Source organism: Ictidomys tridecemlineatus, chromosome 13, assembly GCF_052094955.1.
Source record: "Ictidomys tridecemlineatus isolate mIctTri1 chromosome 13, mIctTri1.hap1, whole genome shotgun sequence".
Lineage (NCBI taxonomy): Eukaryota > Metazoa > Chordata > Mammalia > Rodentia > Sciuridae > Ictidomys > Ictidomys tridecemlineatus.
In genome coordinates, this window is record NC_135489.1 from 51,183,110 (window position 1) to 51,201,381 (window position 18,272).

Below are 18,272 nucleotides of genomic sequence, written 5' to 3' on the forward strand. Positions count from 1 at the left end.
TGGATCCAGCCTCCAAAATTGTGAGCTAAATAAATCTCTTTCTTTTACAAAATAGCCAGTCTTAGTTTTTGTTATAGCAATGGAAAACTAGTAGAGTTTCTAAAGCAAAATCATTCATTTTTGTTGTTGTTGTTATTTTATTTTGAGACTGGGTCTCACTATGTTTCCCAGTCTGGCTTTGAACTTGCCATCTTCCTGCTTTAGGCCCCCAAAGAGCTGCAGTAATAGGTGTGGGGCCCCTTGCCTCAAAACGTTATTCATTTTCTTCACCTTGCTCACTCTCCTTTCCAAGCAAAATTTCAACTCATCCTTCAAGATTCAGATCAAATGCCACTTCTTCAATAGACTCCTCTTTAAAAATCCCACACAATATGAACAATCATCAGGATTACTTGGTTCAAATTGCTAACTATAAGATTTATCATAGAATAGCAAAAACAATGCTAAGCAGGAAGTGTGAATCAGGCGGTATAGCGATACCAGACTTCAAACTATACTACAGAGCAATAGTAACAAAAACAGCAGGTACTGGTACCAAAACAGGCGGGTGGACCAATGGTACAGAATAGAGGACACAGTAACCAATCCACAAAACTACAGCTATCTTATATTTGATAAAGGGGCTAAAAGCATGCAATGGAGAAAGGGTAGCATCTTCAACAAATGGTGCTGGGAAAACTGGAAATCCATTTGCATCAAAATGAATCTGAATCCCTTTCTCTCTCCATGCACAAAAGTTAACTCAAAATGGATCAAGGAGCTTGATATTAAATCAGAGACACGGCGTCTGATAGAAGAAAAAGTTGGCTATGATCTACATACTGTGGGGTCGGGCTCCAAATTCCTCAATAGGACACCCATAGCGCAAGAATTAACAACTAGAATCAACAAATGGGACTTACTCAAACTAAAAAGTTTTTTCTCAGCAAAAGAAACAATAAGAGAGATAAACAGGGAGCCTACATCCTGGGAACAAATCTTTACTCCTCACACTTCAGATAGAGCCCTAATATCCAGAGTATACAAAGAACTCAAAAAATTAGACAATAAGATAACAAATAATCCAATCAACAAATGGGCCAAGGACCTGAACAGACACTTCTCAGAGGAGGACTTACAATCAATCAATAAGTACATGAAAAAATGTTCACCATCACTAGCAGTCAGAGAAATGCAAATCAAAACCACCCTAAGATACCATCTCACTCCAGTAAGATTGGCAGCCATCATGAAGTCCAACAACAACAAGTGCTGGAGAGGATGCGGGGAAAAGGGTACACTTGTTCATTGTTGGTGGGACTGCAAATTGGTGCAGCCAATTTGGAAAGCAGTATGGAGATTTCTTGGAAAGCTGGGAATGGAACCACCATTTGACCCAGCTATTCCCCTTCTCAGTCTATTCCCTAAAGACCTAATAAGAGCATGCTACAGGGACACTGCTACATCGATGTTCATAGCAGCACAATTCACGATAGCAAGATGGTGGAACCAACCTAGATGCCCTTCAATAGATGAATGGATAAAAAAAAATGTGGCATTTATACACAATGGAGTATTACTCTGCATTAAAAAATGACAAAATCATAGAATTTGGAGGGAAATGGATGGCATTAGAGCAGATTATGCTAAGTGAAGCTAGCCAATCTTTAAAAAACAAATGCCAAATGACTCCTTTGATATAAGGGGAGTAACCAAGGACAGGGTAGGGACGAAGAGCTTGAGAAGAAGATTAACATTAAACAGGGATGAGAGGTGGGAGGGAAAGGGAGTGAGAAGGGAAATCGCATGGAAATGGAAGGTGATCCTCAGGGTTATACAAAATTACATATAAGAGGAAAGGAGGGGGAAGACAAGATAATACAAGTGGAAGAAATGATTTACAGTAGAGGGGGTAGAGAGAGAAAAGGGGAGGGGAGGGGAGGGGGGATAGTAGAGAATAGGACTGACAGCAGAATACATCAGACACTAGAATGGCAATATGTCAATCAATGGAAGGGTAACTGATGTGATACAGCAATCTGTATACGGGGTAAAATTGGGAGTTCATAACCCACTTGTATCAAACTGGGAAATATGATATATTAAGAACTATGTAATGTTTTGAACGACCAACAATAAAAAAAATAAAAAATAAAAAAAATAAATGTCACAAAAATTGAAAAAAAAAAAAGATTTATCAAAATAATGATTGGATTTGTGTTTCCTCTACGAGGTTGCCAGTCCCTTGATGAGGACTGTCTCTGATCCATATTTACTTCTAGTCCCACTCTTGAAGCAGGATGAGTCATGGGGGAAATAGTAGGTACTCAGTGTTGGTTAATTAGATAGAAGGCAATTACTGTGTGATGCAATAGATAAATTGTAGCTTCATCATTTTTTTCTGAAAGAATGGAATTCTGACAAGCATATCCTTCATGGTAGGGATAATTTTAAAGAAGTGCATACAAAGAGAGAAAGCTGAGGCATTTGCTTCTCTCAGATGTGAGTTGAAGAGGGTTAGTCTAGCTACAGTCGCAACTGCACAGCAGGTGTAGTTGCATAACCCTCTCCCCCACCCACAGAAGGCATTGCTACTCGACCACAAACTGTTTCCTGCCAGCCCAGAAGCCACCTCGGGCAGCTGTCTCCCCACAGGGCTCTAAACAAGGAGGACTATTTGATCAGAGATGGATTGTCAAAAGAAATCTTCTGGCCACTCCTAATCTTCAACAGTCCCCATTTTGATAAACGACAGGGTAGAAGAGGTTGATTAGCACGTTCTTGGATTGGACTGGTTTAGGTGATTTCATATTCCACCAGGAAGCTCCCTCTTGCTCCATATTTTCATGTCCTGAAGGGTTTTCAGTAGCTCTTCTCAGCACAAGGAGACCAATATGACACTAAATACTGTGGCACGTGCTGCTTGACCAAGGGACAGAGTGCCACTCAAGTTGGCTTTGGGTCAACAATGCTGTTCATATCTCTATAAAGTTTGAGTTAAAATGGTATTTTGCAATTCCCAGGGTACTGCCCAACTTAGCACCTTGATGACTTTCCCCCAGCTAAATATTTCCTCCACCTAAACACTCAAGGACTCTTGTAATGTGACCACCTGGCAAAGAAAATTGGTTTAATGTATACACACAACGCTCTGACTGGGGAGCTTCCAGTCTTTCCTCTGGAACTCTGGATGTCAAAGGAGGAAACTCTGGGCTAAAGCAATAGAAAGGATGAAGTCAAAAAGCAACTTCATTCTATTCTCCAAGGAGTTTCATTGATGAGACACTCAGGTTTGGGGTCACTTGAGACTGGCCATTTTCAGTCTTCAGTTAGAGAAGAAAGAAGGTCCTGCAGCCTGCTCTGTATACACTTTGCCACTTGTTATTTCTGGAAAATGAAATTCCAAACTGGACAGTCATTGGCTAATTTTAGAGAGTGATCTATACCTTGGGATTATTTGTCAAAGGATTTCTTAAATCCTTGCAAATATGTAGACGTATGCCATTTGCATTATGATTTTCAAGTGGTTCATTAAACTATCAGTTAATGAGCTTTCAGGATACTGTAGGTATTTCTAGAATAACAAATCTGCCACCAGTGAATTTTGTCACCTTCTGTACAAATGTCAGCTCAGATGTCAGACTGACTGATAATGAGAAGTTACAGTGAAAGCTCTTTGGCTGAGCAAAACACAATCAAGCCTTCGTAATAGTTTTTATTTTTAATCAACAAACATTTCATACCAAAATGATCTTGAACATTTTAAATCTCACCACAAATGGAACTGGTGCTTAAAATCCAACCTTAAATATTGAATAAATAGCTAATACCTACTTTAAAATTATCTGAAAGATCTATCCCATTAGGATAGATTTGGAGTTAAATAAGAAAACCCTAAAATAAACTCCCAAACCCTTAGGTTGGGAACTGATAATAATTTGCAAATAATGTTTATTAACTATTTTAAGTGCAGGCTGTTTTCCTATGATAATATGATAGGAATAGCTACATTTAAATATATATGGTAAATAGCTCTAATCTTGCAAATACATTTAATGCATATAATTTCATGAGAGAATATACAAATTCTCAAAATTTGCAAATATAGAAGTTTTACAAATCTCTAGAATATTCCTACATTTAAAATATTTTATTCCTAGGTTTTGAATTAAAATGCTTAATGATCATTTTCATCAAGTGTCCTATTTTGGACTAAGGAGTTACAAACAAATATCTTGTTTAAGGGTCTAGTCCAGGACCCAACACAGATTTGAAAACACAGGTGTGGAGTGAATAAATGAATATTACTCACTAATACCAATATATTGGTCCAATGAGTTGCTCTATATCCCTGCAGGCTACAATCAAAGTCTCCATTGATGCCAAGAGCAATGGTGTACACCTGTAAACCCAGCGGCTTGTGAGGCTGAGGCAGGAGGATCTCAAGTTCAAAGCCAGCCTCAGAAACTTAGCAAGGCCCTAAGCAACTTAGTGAAAAGCTTTCTTAAAATAAAAAATAAAAAAGGCTGGAGATGTGGCTCAGTGATTAAGCACCCCTAGGTTCAATCAATCCCTGGTACCAAAAAAAAAAAAAAAAAAAAACTCCATTGACAAATTTGTTTTAGTCCTCAAATCAGAAATCCAATTAAATCTGGCCCTTTAATAAAGGGCCAAACTGCCAGGCATGGTGACGCATACCTGTAATCCCTGCAACTCAGGAGGCTGAGGCAGGAGGATCAAAAATTTGAGAACAGGCTCGGCAATTTAATGAGGACCTAAGCAACTTAGAAAGACCCTGTCTCAAAACATAAAATAAAAGGGCTGAGGTTGTTGTTCAGTGGCTAAGCACCCGGGGCTTCAATCCCTGATACAAAAAAAAAAAGGTAAAATTAAGACAATTTTTTCCTTTTATTTTTTTTGGGGGGGTACCAGGGATTGAATTCAGGGGCATTCGACCACTGAGCCACATCCCCCTATTTTGTATTTTATTTAGAGACAGGGTCTCACTGAGTTGCTTAGCACCACACTTTTGTTGAGGCTGGCTTTGAACTCGTGATCCTCCTACCTCAGCCTCCTGAGCTGCTGGGATTACAGGTGTGTGTCTGTAATTTTCTCTTTTTAAAAAGACCTTCTTTCTTCTCTCCTTTCTAATGTAATTTTAAAAATCTGACTAGGTAATATACTGATCTGCTCCAAGACCCAGAAGATATAAAAGATACAGAGCCAACAGCCTGTTTCCTGATACCATCCCTTATGTCCCCTTCTACTTGACTCCTCCCTGAGAGTCCATTGCTCCTCTCAGGTTCTTACATATTTCATTATGCAAATTTAATTATGCAAATTTTAAACAAATACAAACATAAATTCTTTTTTTTCTCTCCTAACAGATGATAATGCAAGTTATTTCCTAAAAATGGCCTATCAGGTGTTAAAACTTTGGTTTTACCACTACATAAATAATTTCCTTCTATGTTGACACAGCTCCCCTCTAGGTGGCTGGTTTCACCATGGTGTGGCTCAGCATCCTCTGCCACCAACTTTCCTATCGAATCCAACTCATAAACAGGCTGCCCTCTGCTCTGAGTTGGGAAGAAGACGGTGCTGGCGTCCTCCCTGCACCTGGCCTTGATGAGTGACATGTGTTCCTGCCATTTAGTGCCCTCTGGGTAACCTCTGGTTCCACTTAAATAGAAGTCGTAATCTGGGATTGGCTGAAGAGTAGCTGCTACATGGTCAGGGTAGTTGTTAGACCTCAGGGATTCCCATGACCTAACTGTGCCCAGTGGAAACTTGGAGTCAAACCCTCTTTGGAAAGGGTTCTGAGAGAATCAGGCCCCTGCACACGAGCCTTTGAAAGACATGACTCAGGATTTAACTGTTAGGACTGGGTGTACCTTAAAGCGTCATCCCAAACATATTCTTTTCATTTACCTCCTGCTATTCAGAAAGGGCATCCCCAGTATTTCCTGCATACTATACTCAAGGTTTGGCCCAAGAAGCTACAATTAGGTACTAAAAAGGCCTAAATGGCAGCAAAGTAATCACCAGTCAACCTTGTTTCTTGTTTGGATTGTGGCTTCCCTGCTCTTTGAGGAGAATCTTACTGCAGAGGGAATACTCTGCCAGCATTACAAAACAACTTAGAGCTCCAGATAGACTTTTGAAAAAGGCAACACATCCCACAAAGAATCTACTCCCACAGGTAGATTGACCTGGAAATGAATGAGGCTTACATTTAAGGGTATCTCCCTAAGATGGGGCCCTGCAAGGCCTGAGGCCTAATTTATACTACCAACCTTAGAGTCTTTTTTGTAAAGAACATCTCCCAAATTGTGTAAGTTTTCTGTCCCACAAACCTGGATCTGACCCTGTTCATTGCCATAGCCTACGGTCGATTATCTGTGAGTTCATTATCCAAATTTCGTTCACCCAGGGACAAATCTTGTTTTCGAAGTAGTTTAGCTATTTTCTTAGTTGTCTTCTGTGGGTTTTTTGTTTGTTTGTTTGTTTTAATATTTATTTTTTTCATTCAGTTTGCGAGATGAGACTTTCTGTGAAATATTCTGTCCCTCCTGGGAGAACTTACAATAAGATACTGAGTCCCAGTGACGGCTGCTTTGCTTCAAGCTAAAAGGAGTTGCTACTCTGAAATCTGAAATTCCATGAAATTAAAACTAAAGCATCTGGGGCTGGGATTGTGGCTCAGCGGTAGAGTGCTTGCCTAGCATGTGAGGCACTGGGTTCGATCCTCAGCACCACATAAACAAACTAAATAAACAAAATCAAGTTATTGTGTCCATCTACATTATATATATATATATATATATATATATATATATATATATATATATATATATATATATATATATATATATATATATATATATATGACTAAAGCATCAAAGAAGGTTTTGAGTCTAGAGGAAGCTCTTCCAGCTTTCCAATCCTCTGAGACAAAGCAAAATCAATAAAGACACGTGTGAAGGATTTGGGGGACAATTTGTACTACTTCTTAGCTCTTAGTATAACTGAAAATGGGCAGTGCTGTTTTTAACTTTAACTAGGATTCTAAGGGTCATCAGTGTGGTCATCTCATATTTTTTTCTGGGGAGTTTGTTTTGTTTGCTTTTCAGTTATTTTGTTGCCAGGCCAGCAAAGCACAGTGGAGGGAGTTTAATGTCTAATGCTGAGTTCTGCCTCTGAAATCACATCCTTCTGGCTTAATAAGACCATCAGTGATGGGTGGTTGGGTTTCTTGTTCCATATGCATTGTACAGGATAAATGACTGCTTAAGAAATTAAGATTTATTTCCCGGAGATGACTTTGCACCCTTTTGAAAAATATCTTTTAATTCTTAAAAGGCAAGAAAAGAAAGATAGGAGAATATGTAATGTCTATATCTACAGAATTAAGGACGCTGTTTATTCATTTATTATTAATATATTTTAATTTACAAAATAAGAGGAAGTTTTATTGATCGAATAATGTTTCTGGGAGTTGAAAACTTATTAGTCATGGATTTCTTCATTTTTATTTTTTGCATTTTTAAAAATTTGTTCTAATTACTTATACATGACAGTGGAATGCACTGTATTACATTACATATAAATACAGTATAATTACTCATTCTTCTGGCTGTACATGATGTAGATACTCATGGATTTCTATAATAAAGCTTGGATTTTCTTTTTTTGATGGGAAATAATCAAGTTTTGTTTGTTGTGGTGCCAGGGACTAGGGGACTAGACAAGTCTCACACAAGCCAGTGCTCTATCACCGAGCCACACCCCCAGCCCAGTGAGCTGTGTTTTAGGAGGACATGTTCCTTTAAAGAGCCAAATGAAGCAATTCCACTCTCACAAAGAGAGGTGGGGCAAAGGCAGTCTTATTTCTAACTTACTTTTATATTCTAAAACACGTAAATTAAAAAAAATAAAACATAAATTGAAAAATTACATTGTTTGCCTTAATAATTCATAGCCAGTATTGGTTTTTAATATTTTGGCTTTCAAAATCAAAAATCCCTTGAAAGAGTTTGCATATACAGAAAAATTGTAAGTAAATCCAAAACTTTCAAAGGCAAATTGATATTGCAGGTGAATCTTTAAAAAAATATATTTATTTTTTAGTTTTAGGTGGATACATATCTTTATTTTGTTTTTATGTGGTGTTGAGAATTGAACCCAGTACCCCACGTGTGCTAGGTGAGTATATGCTACCACTTGAGCCACATCCTCAGCCCTTTTTTTTTTTGCTCAATGACTCTCACATTTCTGCTCTTTGTGGCAGATATTTTTCCTTTTCCATACTCAAGACATAGGACAGGAAAAGGATAAGCTGAAGGATCACAAAGGCATTGACAATTGCAGTAGAATGTATAATGGAAGGAGAAAAGGTGGGCTTATTCTTTATGGAAAAATGATGTCTTAGGTCCTTTGTTTGATGTCAGAAAGTACTCTGAGGCCTCAGCCCCCATAAGAGGGAGTGATAGGAGCTTTCTGGATTTTAGGTTGTTTTTTGAAGGTAACATTGCTTCTGATCACAAAATCATACTATATTGTAAAGTGCGCCAAGGGAAGCAGATGTTTTTATGGTCCATAGAGGTTATAGACAAATTTGGTATGCAAATATGTATAAAATAAAGACCCATATTACAATAGAATTGTAAAGTATTATAATCGATTGTATGTATACAAGATTGTTTTCTTATTTCCATACATGATAATTCATCTCAATATCCTCTTTTCATTTTTTTGAAAACCTTTGCAAACTTATAGATGCTCCCATTGACCCTTATATATTGATAGTGCCGTAGGTTTTCACTAGAGGTAAACTTAACTTTGTGTAATTGATTCTACTAGTTTTCATAAAGATGACATACCACGTGACACGAGGTTCTGGCCAGCCAGCTACAGAGCAGTGTAATTTTACATTCTCTTTCTCCCAAACCGTGTGGGAACGAGGCTTAATAATAAACTCAGGAGCGTGGAGAAGATGGTCTTCATTCAACTTATCATGATATGCCTGGGTTTCTTCTAACTGAAAACAAACAAACAAACAAGCAAAATTATCAAAATACTACAAAAAACAAAGTAACTTCTGTTACTAAAATAGCAGTAGAAGCCAGTATTTTTATTTTCCCAGTTGGAACCTTATTTTTCCATTCCCTCTCCCCCTTAAAAAAAAATGCAGTTACTTAACATTTTAAACTTGAATTTTACTTCCAGAAGATGGATTTCTTAAGTCTTTAAAACCTTAATTTTTTAAAAATTTTGAAATTCTGTGAAATGTTAAACTATTTAGTTTGCCTTTCTGTGGCCTACACATGTTAATGTCTTTTTTCTTGTTTTCTTACTTTTTTTCCATAAGATCACGTATTTCTTCGTTGAAAACAGGTCAGTCTTTATCTACTCACAAACACAACTTCTTACATTGTAATCAGCATCAAACTTACTGTTTTTCTTAGTGACAGGCGCTCTGCCTTTTCTCGAATTGCAACTTTCCTTGACTTCTTTTCAAAAGTTTCTTCTTGTTGAAGGGTGGACGTGGCCTGTTTGGACACTGTGGACTGTTTAGACACTGTGGACTGTTTAGACGCCGTGGACTGTTTGGATGCTGTGATTCCTTCCTCACTAGCGAGAAGATTCCTCTGGGCTATGTAAGCAGCAGCTTCTTTAATTCTTTCTTCTTCCGTATCTGTAATTCCACTGACATGTACTTGGCTAGAACACAATAATAGTAAAATGTGGATATTGGGATGGCAGTAATAAAATTGCCTCCTTTTACTAAGTTCAAGGAACCAGAACTAAGAATGGTGACCAAGAAAAACCTGACATAGAACAATCTGGTAAACCAGGAGCTGACTCTTCACGTATAGTAGTGGTCTTCCCCTTAACAAATGATCACAATAACAACAGCAATAATACGTATTAAAGTTCTGGTGCTTTTCACATAGATTATCTCATTTCATTTTATTCACATGAAAATCCATGAGGTATATAATAGCACTTCTACTTTAGATATATGGTAACTGGGTTCTGAGAAGTTAGATAACTTGCCCAAGCCTGTTTTACTAGTTAGTGTATCCAAATACAATAATACATGAAGTTATGATTTCATTTCCAGAAGACTTTATTCCAGTTTATGTGCCCATGCTCCTGGTATATGACTACTTGATTTGGATTCCATAACTCAGCTGAGGCAATGTCCTGCTCAGAGATGTTCAGTGTTTAAATATGTTCTAGATTACATGAGAGCCAATGCCTGCTAAATTTCTTTCTCAGATAGTAAATGTCATGTAGTGTGTGTTTAATACGACAATCATTTGTGCTTGTACATAGCCTTGATGAGAAGAAATGATCAAATTTGCAATGAAAGTTGTGGTATTTATAAAAAGGACTTGTTGGTGATGACAGATGAGTGGTAACATCCAAAAGTACTATGCTTAGTGTCCTTGTTTATGAGAGAATCGTGTGGTGATTTATTAATGTTGCCAAAACTATTCTGGTTATTTTTAGTCTCCTCCAATGCCTTTGTTGAAAACACCATTAGATATTTCAGTGAGAAAGTGTATTAATTATACTGAAGATTCCCTTGAAATTAAATCTACTTTGGTCTCTTAAGTCAGAATTGCACATTTGATTTTTCTTATAAGAATTACTTCAGAATTTAAGCTAATACTGCCACAGTGTTTACGGGTTCCCAGCGCCTGACTCTGTGCAGTTTACTGAGAAGTAGAACTCAGTATTTGCCTAAGTTTTAAATTTCTCATGGAATATTAGTAAAACATCTGGAAGACAACATTAGTCCTTTTGGTTTCTGACTAAACTTAGTGATTAAATTTTAATTTTTTCTCTATCTTTCCAAACATCAACAAGAAAGTCTACACTATGGAATTTAGTAATATATACACTATAATTTAGTAGAAAAGTAAAAATTTTTAGCTTAGTGTCCTGACATTATTACCTCTAATATTTTCTTTTGAATGAGATAGGAAATAAAGAATTAATAAGTGAATGCAAAACAAAGCATCAAGGAAATTTGTTTGGAATTCTCTATGGAAGTCGACATACAACAGAGAGATTTGAAATGGGCTCTATAATATGATTCGATACATATCATGACGGACTATATGCAATGCTAGTCTTGCCCCAAGTTGAGACAACTCTAACTGAAAGAACTTCAAGTATAAGATCTCATTACCTTGAACTGTGGAAATATTGAGTGCTCAGAGGGCAGAAGGAAGTCAATAAACTAAATCTCAAAAACCAACCAAACAAAAAACCCCAAACATGTAATTATTTAATATGAGAATTCAAATGTATTTTTAAAAAAAATATGTTGGGCCCTGGTCAATAGGGATATTCTACTTTAAGTAAATACATGGGATATTGATGATATCCTTCTGTAATCTGGGCATAAGAGCAAGAAATGTGGTATTAATATGTTAACAAAACACTGCTATAAAGCAAAAATAAATTAAAAACTTCTTAATACTCTGCATATCTCTAATGGCCTAAATTCAAAACCTATTGCTGAACTAAGCAATCAGCCTACGTACTCAGTAGAGGAAAGAGACCACGGGGTGGGAGTGGAGGGAGGGGAAAGTGCTGGGAGGTGATATTGACCAAATTATATTGTTATATTGTGTGCATGTATGAATATGTAATAATAAATCCCACCATTATGTACAACTATAATGCATCAATAAAACAATGTATGTGTGTTGGGGGGAAACCTTATTGCTAACACAAAGCCAAATCAACTTACCAGAGTACAAGAAGGGGAATTCATGCAGAAGAAATGATGTTTTCCAGAAACATTCTATAACTACAGAAAACATGGATAGTGCATTGGCCAGTCTTGGGAGGACTTCAGTTCTTTCATTACCAACCATGTAACTTCCAGCAAGTCACTAACTATTGACTCTCTTTTCCAAAAATATGATATGCTAATACATTCCAGGGTTGTATGGAGGATTTAGCAAGATAAAATAGATATTCGACAAATATTAATTGCTTTCCTATTTTCTTCTCAGATTGTTAATATCATTAACACAATTTTGAAAAGTTATTTTCAACATAGTAACAAAAGACAGGAGATCGATCCATATAAAAAAATAAGAACTGGAGATAAACCCTGGAAGATCAATTTTCTCACATTTTCTTTTGTCACACTGTATTATGAAATATCATTTCTTGGATTGGCCTAGAAGATGCAAATCCATTTAGTGGGGAAAGCACAGCGAGAAGACATTAGGAGCAAGAAACTTCATTCTGTGCCCTCTCAGGTAATCAGATATATCTTGTAGGCTAAGTTGATGTGGTTTTTAAATGATTTTTTTTTTTTTTTTTTTTTTTAGTGCAGGGGATTAAACCCAGGGCTTTGAGCTTGTTAAGCACATGCTCTACCACTAAGTGCTACGCTCCCAGCCCCATTAAATTTTTTTCCAAACAGAGTGGGGGAAAAAAGCAAAAACAAAACAAACAAACAAAAAACCAAAAAAAAACCCAAAACATTCTACTTCTAGGCTAGCCAACTCCTATAATGAATACAAGTGTACATTAAAATACTGTGCATGTGACGAGGATGTAGGGGAAAAAGGTACACTTATCCATTGCTCGTGGGACTGCAAACTGGTACAACCACTCTGGAAAGCAGTATGGAGAGTCTTTAGAAAATTTGGAATGGAAGCACCATGTTACCCAGCTATCCCACTCCTAGGTTTATAACCCAAAGGACTTAAAATCAGTATATTACAGCAATGCAGCTACATCAATGATTATAGCATCTCAATTCCCAATAGCTAAGCTATGGATCCAACCTAGGTGCCCTTCAACAGATGAATGGATGAAGAAATTGTGATACACACACACACACACACACACACACACACGAATATTGCTCAGCTTAAAACAGAATAAAATGATGGCATTTGTTGGTAAATGGATGGAACTGAAGAATATCATGCTAAGCCAATCCCAAAGAACCAAAGGCAGATTGTTTTCTCTGATGTGCAGATGCTAATTCACAACAGCGGGGAGCAGTGACTATGGGGATTAGAAATAATAGTAGAATGAATCAGACATTATTACTCTATGTGAATATATGATTTCATGACCCGTGTGATTCTACATCATATACAACCAGAAGAATGAGAAGTTACAGTCCATTTAGATATGATGTATCAAAATGCATTCTACTGTCATGTATAAATAATTAGAACAAATAATAAATAAATAAATAAAATTACTGTGAATGGGCTTAGTCTGGGCAAGCATATTTAGCACTATAAAAATGTTTCTCTGAAAAGTTCAGTTCAAAAACAAAATCAAGGATGTCAGATAAAAAAAACGAAAACTTGAATGCTAGCAAGTCCCTTTACCTTCCTAATTGAGTTCAGAGTGATTATAACGTGAACCTCTGAAACAAGTCAGAAAAGAACTATCAGGCAGGGATGGAAAGAAAACCCCAAGGTAACAGAGTCAGCAAAAACCACAACCGAAAGATTTCCTGACTTTAACGAGGATCTACTTTTCCCTGACGTTAGCTGTGAGAGGATTTTGACTTCAAGTGTCACCTTCACTATGAGGATAGTTCTACATTCAGAGAAAATAAACGGGGCAAGGTCCAGCAAGTCCCTGTTAAGCTTTCATGTTGATGTCTCAGACAAGTTTTCTTTGAATATTATTAGCAGTAAAAAAAAAAAAAGTTTTTATAACAAAGTCAGAAAATTGGCATTACATAGACGTGTGATTTAGTGATTATTCTGTTTGAAATTTACCTGGAAATAGATAACGATCTGTTTTCCATTCAAATTATGTTTCAGTTTTTCCCCTAATGAATAATAATTAAAACCACATGAACAGCCAAGACATTTTTCATTTCCCTAAACATTAACTCTTTTTTTTTTCCAGTTGACCCAACACTTTATAGTTTTAACACTTTATAGTTAAAATAGGATGTGAACATGTGCCTAGGAAAATCTTTTTACACTAGCTGTAGTGATTATATTTAGTGTTCAATCATTAGCATCCAAGGCTCTACATCCCATTAGTCACATAAGTAGCATCAAGTTCTAATGGTTTTCTTTCTTTCTTTCTTTCTTTTCTGGGTCACATAGGCAACCTCTGTGATGGCAAAACTTTCTGAAAAGAAAATCCATTTTTACAACTAATGAATTTCCCTTGGTTCACAGTTCCGAAATTCCTAAGACCTTTCTCAACTGTTATATAGTGAGTGCTCAATAAATGTTAGTTGCTACTATTATTATCTGACACAGTTTACTCTTCAATTCTAATAATCAAAGCCAGGCAGAGAAAGCACACCCACCGTCCAGAGAATATAGGCACCATGTAGTCACTTGGCAGATTTTCCTTCTCCTCCCCAGACAGAAGGCTCTGCTTGGCTCTCTTGGTTTTGGGGCTCAACGTGGATGAATAATCGTCTAACAGCAGACTGGAATCTGTAAGCCTGAAATAAAAACCCCTAAAGTTAAACAATAACAAAAGTGCATTGAACATTTAGATAATAATAATTTTAAAAAGTGCATTGAAGACATTCAAACTACTGATGAAAGGAAGTTTTAACCTAGGAAGAGTTTTTCAGAAGCTTAACATGAGAGATTCATGTTATTATGATCTTTTATCTTTAGAACTTAAGTGAAATTACAGATTACCTCTAGATAGAGAATAGGAGTGGGAGGGAAAGGAGGGAGAAGGGGAATAGCATGGATGGTGGAAGGAGACGGTCATCATTATACAAAATACATGTATGAAGATGTGAATCAGGTGTCAACATACCTTATATACAAACAGAGATATGATAAATTGTGCTATAAAGGTGTATTAAGAATTGTAATGCAAAAAAAAGAGACAGCTCATGTATAATGGCAAAAAAAAGAACTTAAATGGAATTAGATAGATCTCAGATACACAAACATATTCTATATAGACACTAAAAGAAAATGATATTTTCAAGGCTTCTCTGCCTTAAGGTTTCAAGGGAAAAGACCAAAGATTTTATATTTCCAAACATCTTTTAATGTTAAGATAGTGTTTGAAATTTATGCAATCTATATAAATGAGATTTTTTTTGGGGGGGGGTTGTTTTTTATTTTATTTTTGGTACCAGGGATTTAACCCAGGTGCACTTAAATACCGAGCCACATCCCCAGCCCTTTTTTACATTTTCTTTAGAGACAGGGCCTCCCTAAGTTGCTTAGGACCTCCCTAAATTGCTGAGGCTGGCTTTTTGAACTCATGATCCTCCGGACTCAGCCTTCTGAACAGCTGGGATTACAGGTGTGCACCACCATGTTGGGCTTCTATAACCAGTTTTGATGCAATTTTGCATTCAAATCCTTTGAGAGGACTGTTAAAAATGCACGCTTTTCGGAATGGGGATCCTAGGCGATTCTGATACAGGACTCTGAGTTTGCACTTTGAAGCCTTCATGTTCCTCCTACAGGCTGAAGGAACTCCTATTGTTGAAGGAACTCTGGGTTCTTCAAATGATGGAGTTAAAATAGGATGTGAACATGAAAACGTGACATCAAATAACTCGGAGAATTACAGGGGTGTGATAAAGACCCCTTTTGTCCATGCACCAGGGTACACACGTGCACTGGGAGGCAGTCAGTGTTTTAACAAACCTAAACCTTTCCTAGGGGTGACATGAGAGCAGAAGTAGAGGAAAAGGATTGACAAGACAAAAAGTATTATCATAATCTTGTTCAGTTCCTGGATGAAATTAAATGCATTTACATACAACCATAAGATTGGGCATAAATTTGAGGAGTTCATGGACACCCTAGAGTTAATCTCTGGACTGGGTTAAAAGTCCCAGGGCACACGGTAAGGAAAGATGTTGACAAGGGGAGATTGTGCAGGAACTCTGTTCTGTGCTTGTAATTTTTCTGTTAAGACGAAACTATTCTAAAACATTGGTGATAATAATAATAATAATGATAATAATAAAAATAATGGCCCCGGGTCTGGAGAATACTTGAAAAGAAGAAGAAGCATGTGAACAGTACTACATGGGAAAACCCAATGGTTTGAATGGTTGAAACAAACCATTCAAATCTTGACCATTTCCTGATCTTTGAAAATCATTTGGAAAAAGCAAAGGGGGAGGACCTAAATCAAAAGCAGAAGAGAGTCCCAACAGACGCGTAGTACAAAATGGATGAATAACAGTGTGAGAAAGCAAGTAGGGCTACACAGAACTCTAAGGCCAGCAAAGAACTGCAGAGGGCACGGGGGCTCCAGGCCTGGTGGGGGACAGGGTGGGCTATTGTCTTTGAACCTCCGGAATGGTCCCATGGAAATGGCAAGATTCTTTTCCTCATTATCTGCCCCCTACCCCCAGAGAAGAATTATCTAGCTCTCTTTCCATGATCAGCATTAAAACTAAAGGTTAGAACCTTGAAGTTAAGCTTGTGGATTGGTTACCAATTGGAAGCCAGAGTGAAATTTGTTCCTGGCTGGTTGTTCCAGGCAGCACCAGAACGACTGCATCCTATACCCCAGCAGGTCACAGAGAACAGGCTGTGCTTCTACAGATCCAAGTTCAAAGTGTAATTTGCTTTGCTCATTTATTCTATTACTATACAAAATAAAATTAATTATGAGCTTAAGTGTCTTGGTGCTTTTCCTATTTCTAGAACAGTTGGATTTTCTAACTTCTATTTTGCTAGTTTTTGCTCTATTCTCTGTATTTCTAATCTAGTGTCTACTGTCTTATTCTATAACCTTATTTTTCAGTGTGTGTTTGCATCAAAATAGCTATTTTTGGTCATTCTTCTTGGTATGTTGTTTCTTCTTATGTTATTTTTTCCTTTAAGACAGATCTTTAAAATGATGAATTTACTACAAAGAACACATCCAGAATGTAATTCCATCTCATAGGTAAATGATTTTAAAAATCATCTTAGCAAATGATTTTTATTGGTGCACTATAATTAAACATAATAGTGGAATTCATTATGTTATATTCATACATACACATGCATAATTTGATCAATCACAACTGATTTTTTAATAGTTGAATTTGATGCTGAAGATTCGTCACACTATCATTAGTTTCCATTTCATAATTTATCTGGACGAAAGACTTCATAAAAAGTATTATGATGTTATGTATTAAACAGTATTATTTAGAAAACACAAAGATCTCCACCTTTGTTTTACTCTCTAAAGTTTCTTCATCTTTTTATTCCTAATAAAAAAGGTGAGTGAAGAATTAGATGTTAAAATGTCACACGAATAGATAATTTAGTAATGCCAAGTTATTTATTAAAGCTAGCAAGCAAAATGAATTAGAGAAACACAAAGTTTTAAAACTAACTGTGTAATCATTTGAGTAAAGACTGTTGATAGTCTTTTATGTCATGATCCATGAACGCCCAAGTCCTACATTTTACACTACTAAATTTTAAAGTTGAAAAATGTTTTCAGGGGAGTTAAATAAAACATGTAGATTTTGAGTTTCTTTGAACCTAAGTAAGGTTTTGTTAACCCCCTAGGCTTTTAGTTGTATGTAAATTTTGAAAGTAATCCTCTAATAACTCAGTTTTGGAGTAGATACTAAACGAAATGTTTCAATTTATGTAGATCTTATTCCTATTAAAACTACACTTGATATTCTTTATGTTACTCAGCTTAAATCTTGAAACTTTCTAAATTTCCATCGAAGCAGGCAATGAAATTAAGCAATAGGTAAGGACTGACTTGTGTACATCCCTAGATGTCTCTCCATAACTGTGTCTAGGTGCATCTTTTTGTACTCTGCCACTAATTGCACTATATCCTTTGTTAATATGTCTACAGTTAACAGATTTTAAATAAGTGTCTTGGTATGTATGACATTATCACAACTATGACCAGAAGCACCGCAGAGATGGGATGCAGCCAAGGTCCAGAGGCACTCTCTGGAAATATTCCAGGAACTCAGAAATAGGCTAAAAGTGCATCTAATCTACTGAAAGGAAAAAATTATAACTTTCTCCTTGTACAACTTCACAATAATGCTTGACAGGAAAAGCAAGAACAAAGCCTTTCTAGAATCCCAGAGCTAGAAACGATCACCAAGTCCCTCATTGTACAGATGTAGAAACAAAAGCTTACAAAAGTCTCTATACCTTGCTCATGTTCACACAGCAAGCTGGTAGCTGGTGAATTAGCACCCATCTCTTATTTTCAGGTTCATGTTCTTTCCACTGTATCGGTGGTCTCCAAAGGTTATAACTGAACACTCTTAATCAAAAAACATTGAGGGCATGTCACCTATA

At 36.7% G+C, this 18,272-nt stretch overlaps 1 protein-coding gene across 1 annotated transcript in view; it reads right to left on the minus strand.

The window, feature by feature from the left end:
* The window catches only part of Myom1 (myomesin 1), a 128,999-nt gene that overhangs the window by 86,677 nt on the left and 24,050 nt on the right, over positions 1-18,272 (minus strand). The window contains exons 3-5 of the mRNA XM_005337118.5: positions 14,312-14,452; positions 9,435-9,702; positions 8,862-9,019 (exon numbers count right to left, since the gene is read on the minus strand). Of these exons, the coding sequence (XP_005337175.2) occupies positions 8,862-9,019; positions 9,435-9,702; positions 14,312-14,452 (567 nt within the window). The remainder of the gene's footprint in view (positions 1-8,861; positions 9,020-9,434; positions 9,703-14,311; positions 14,453-18,272) is intronic.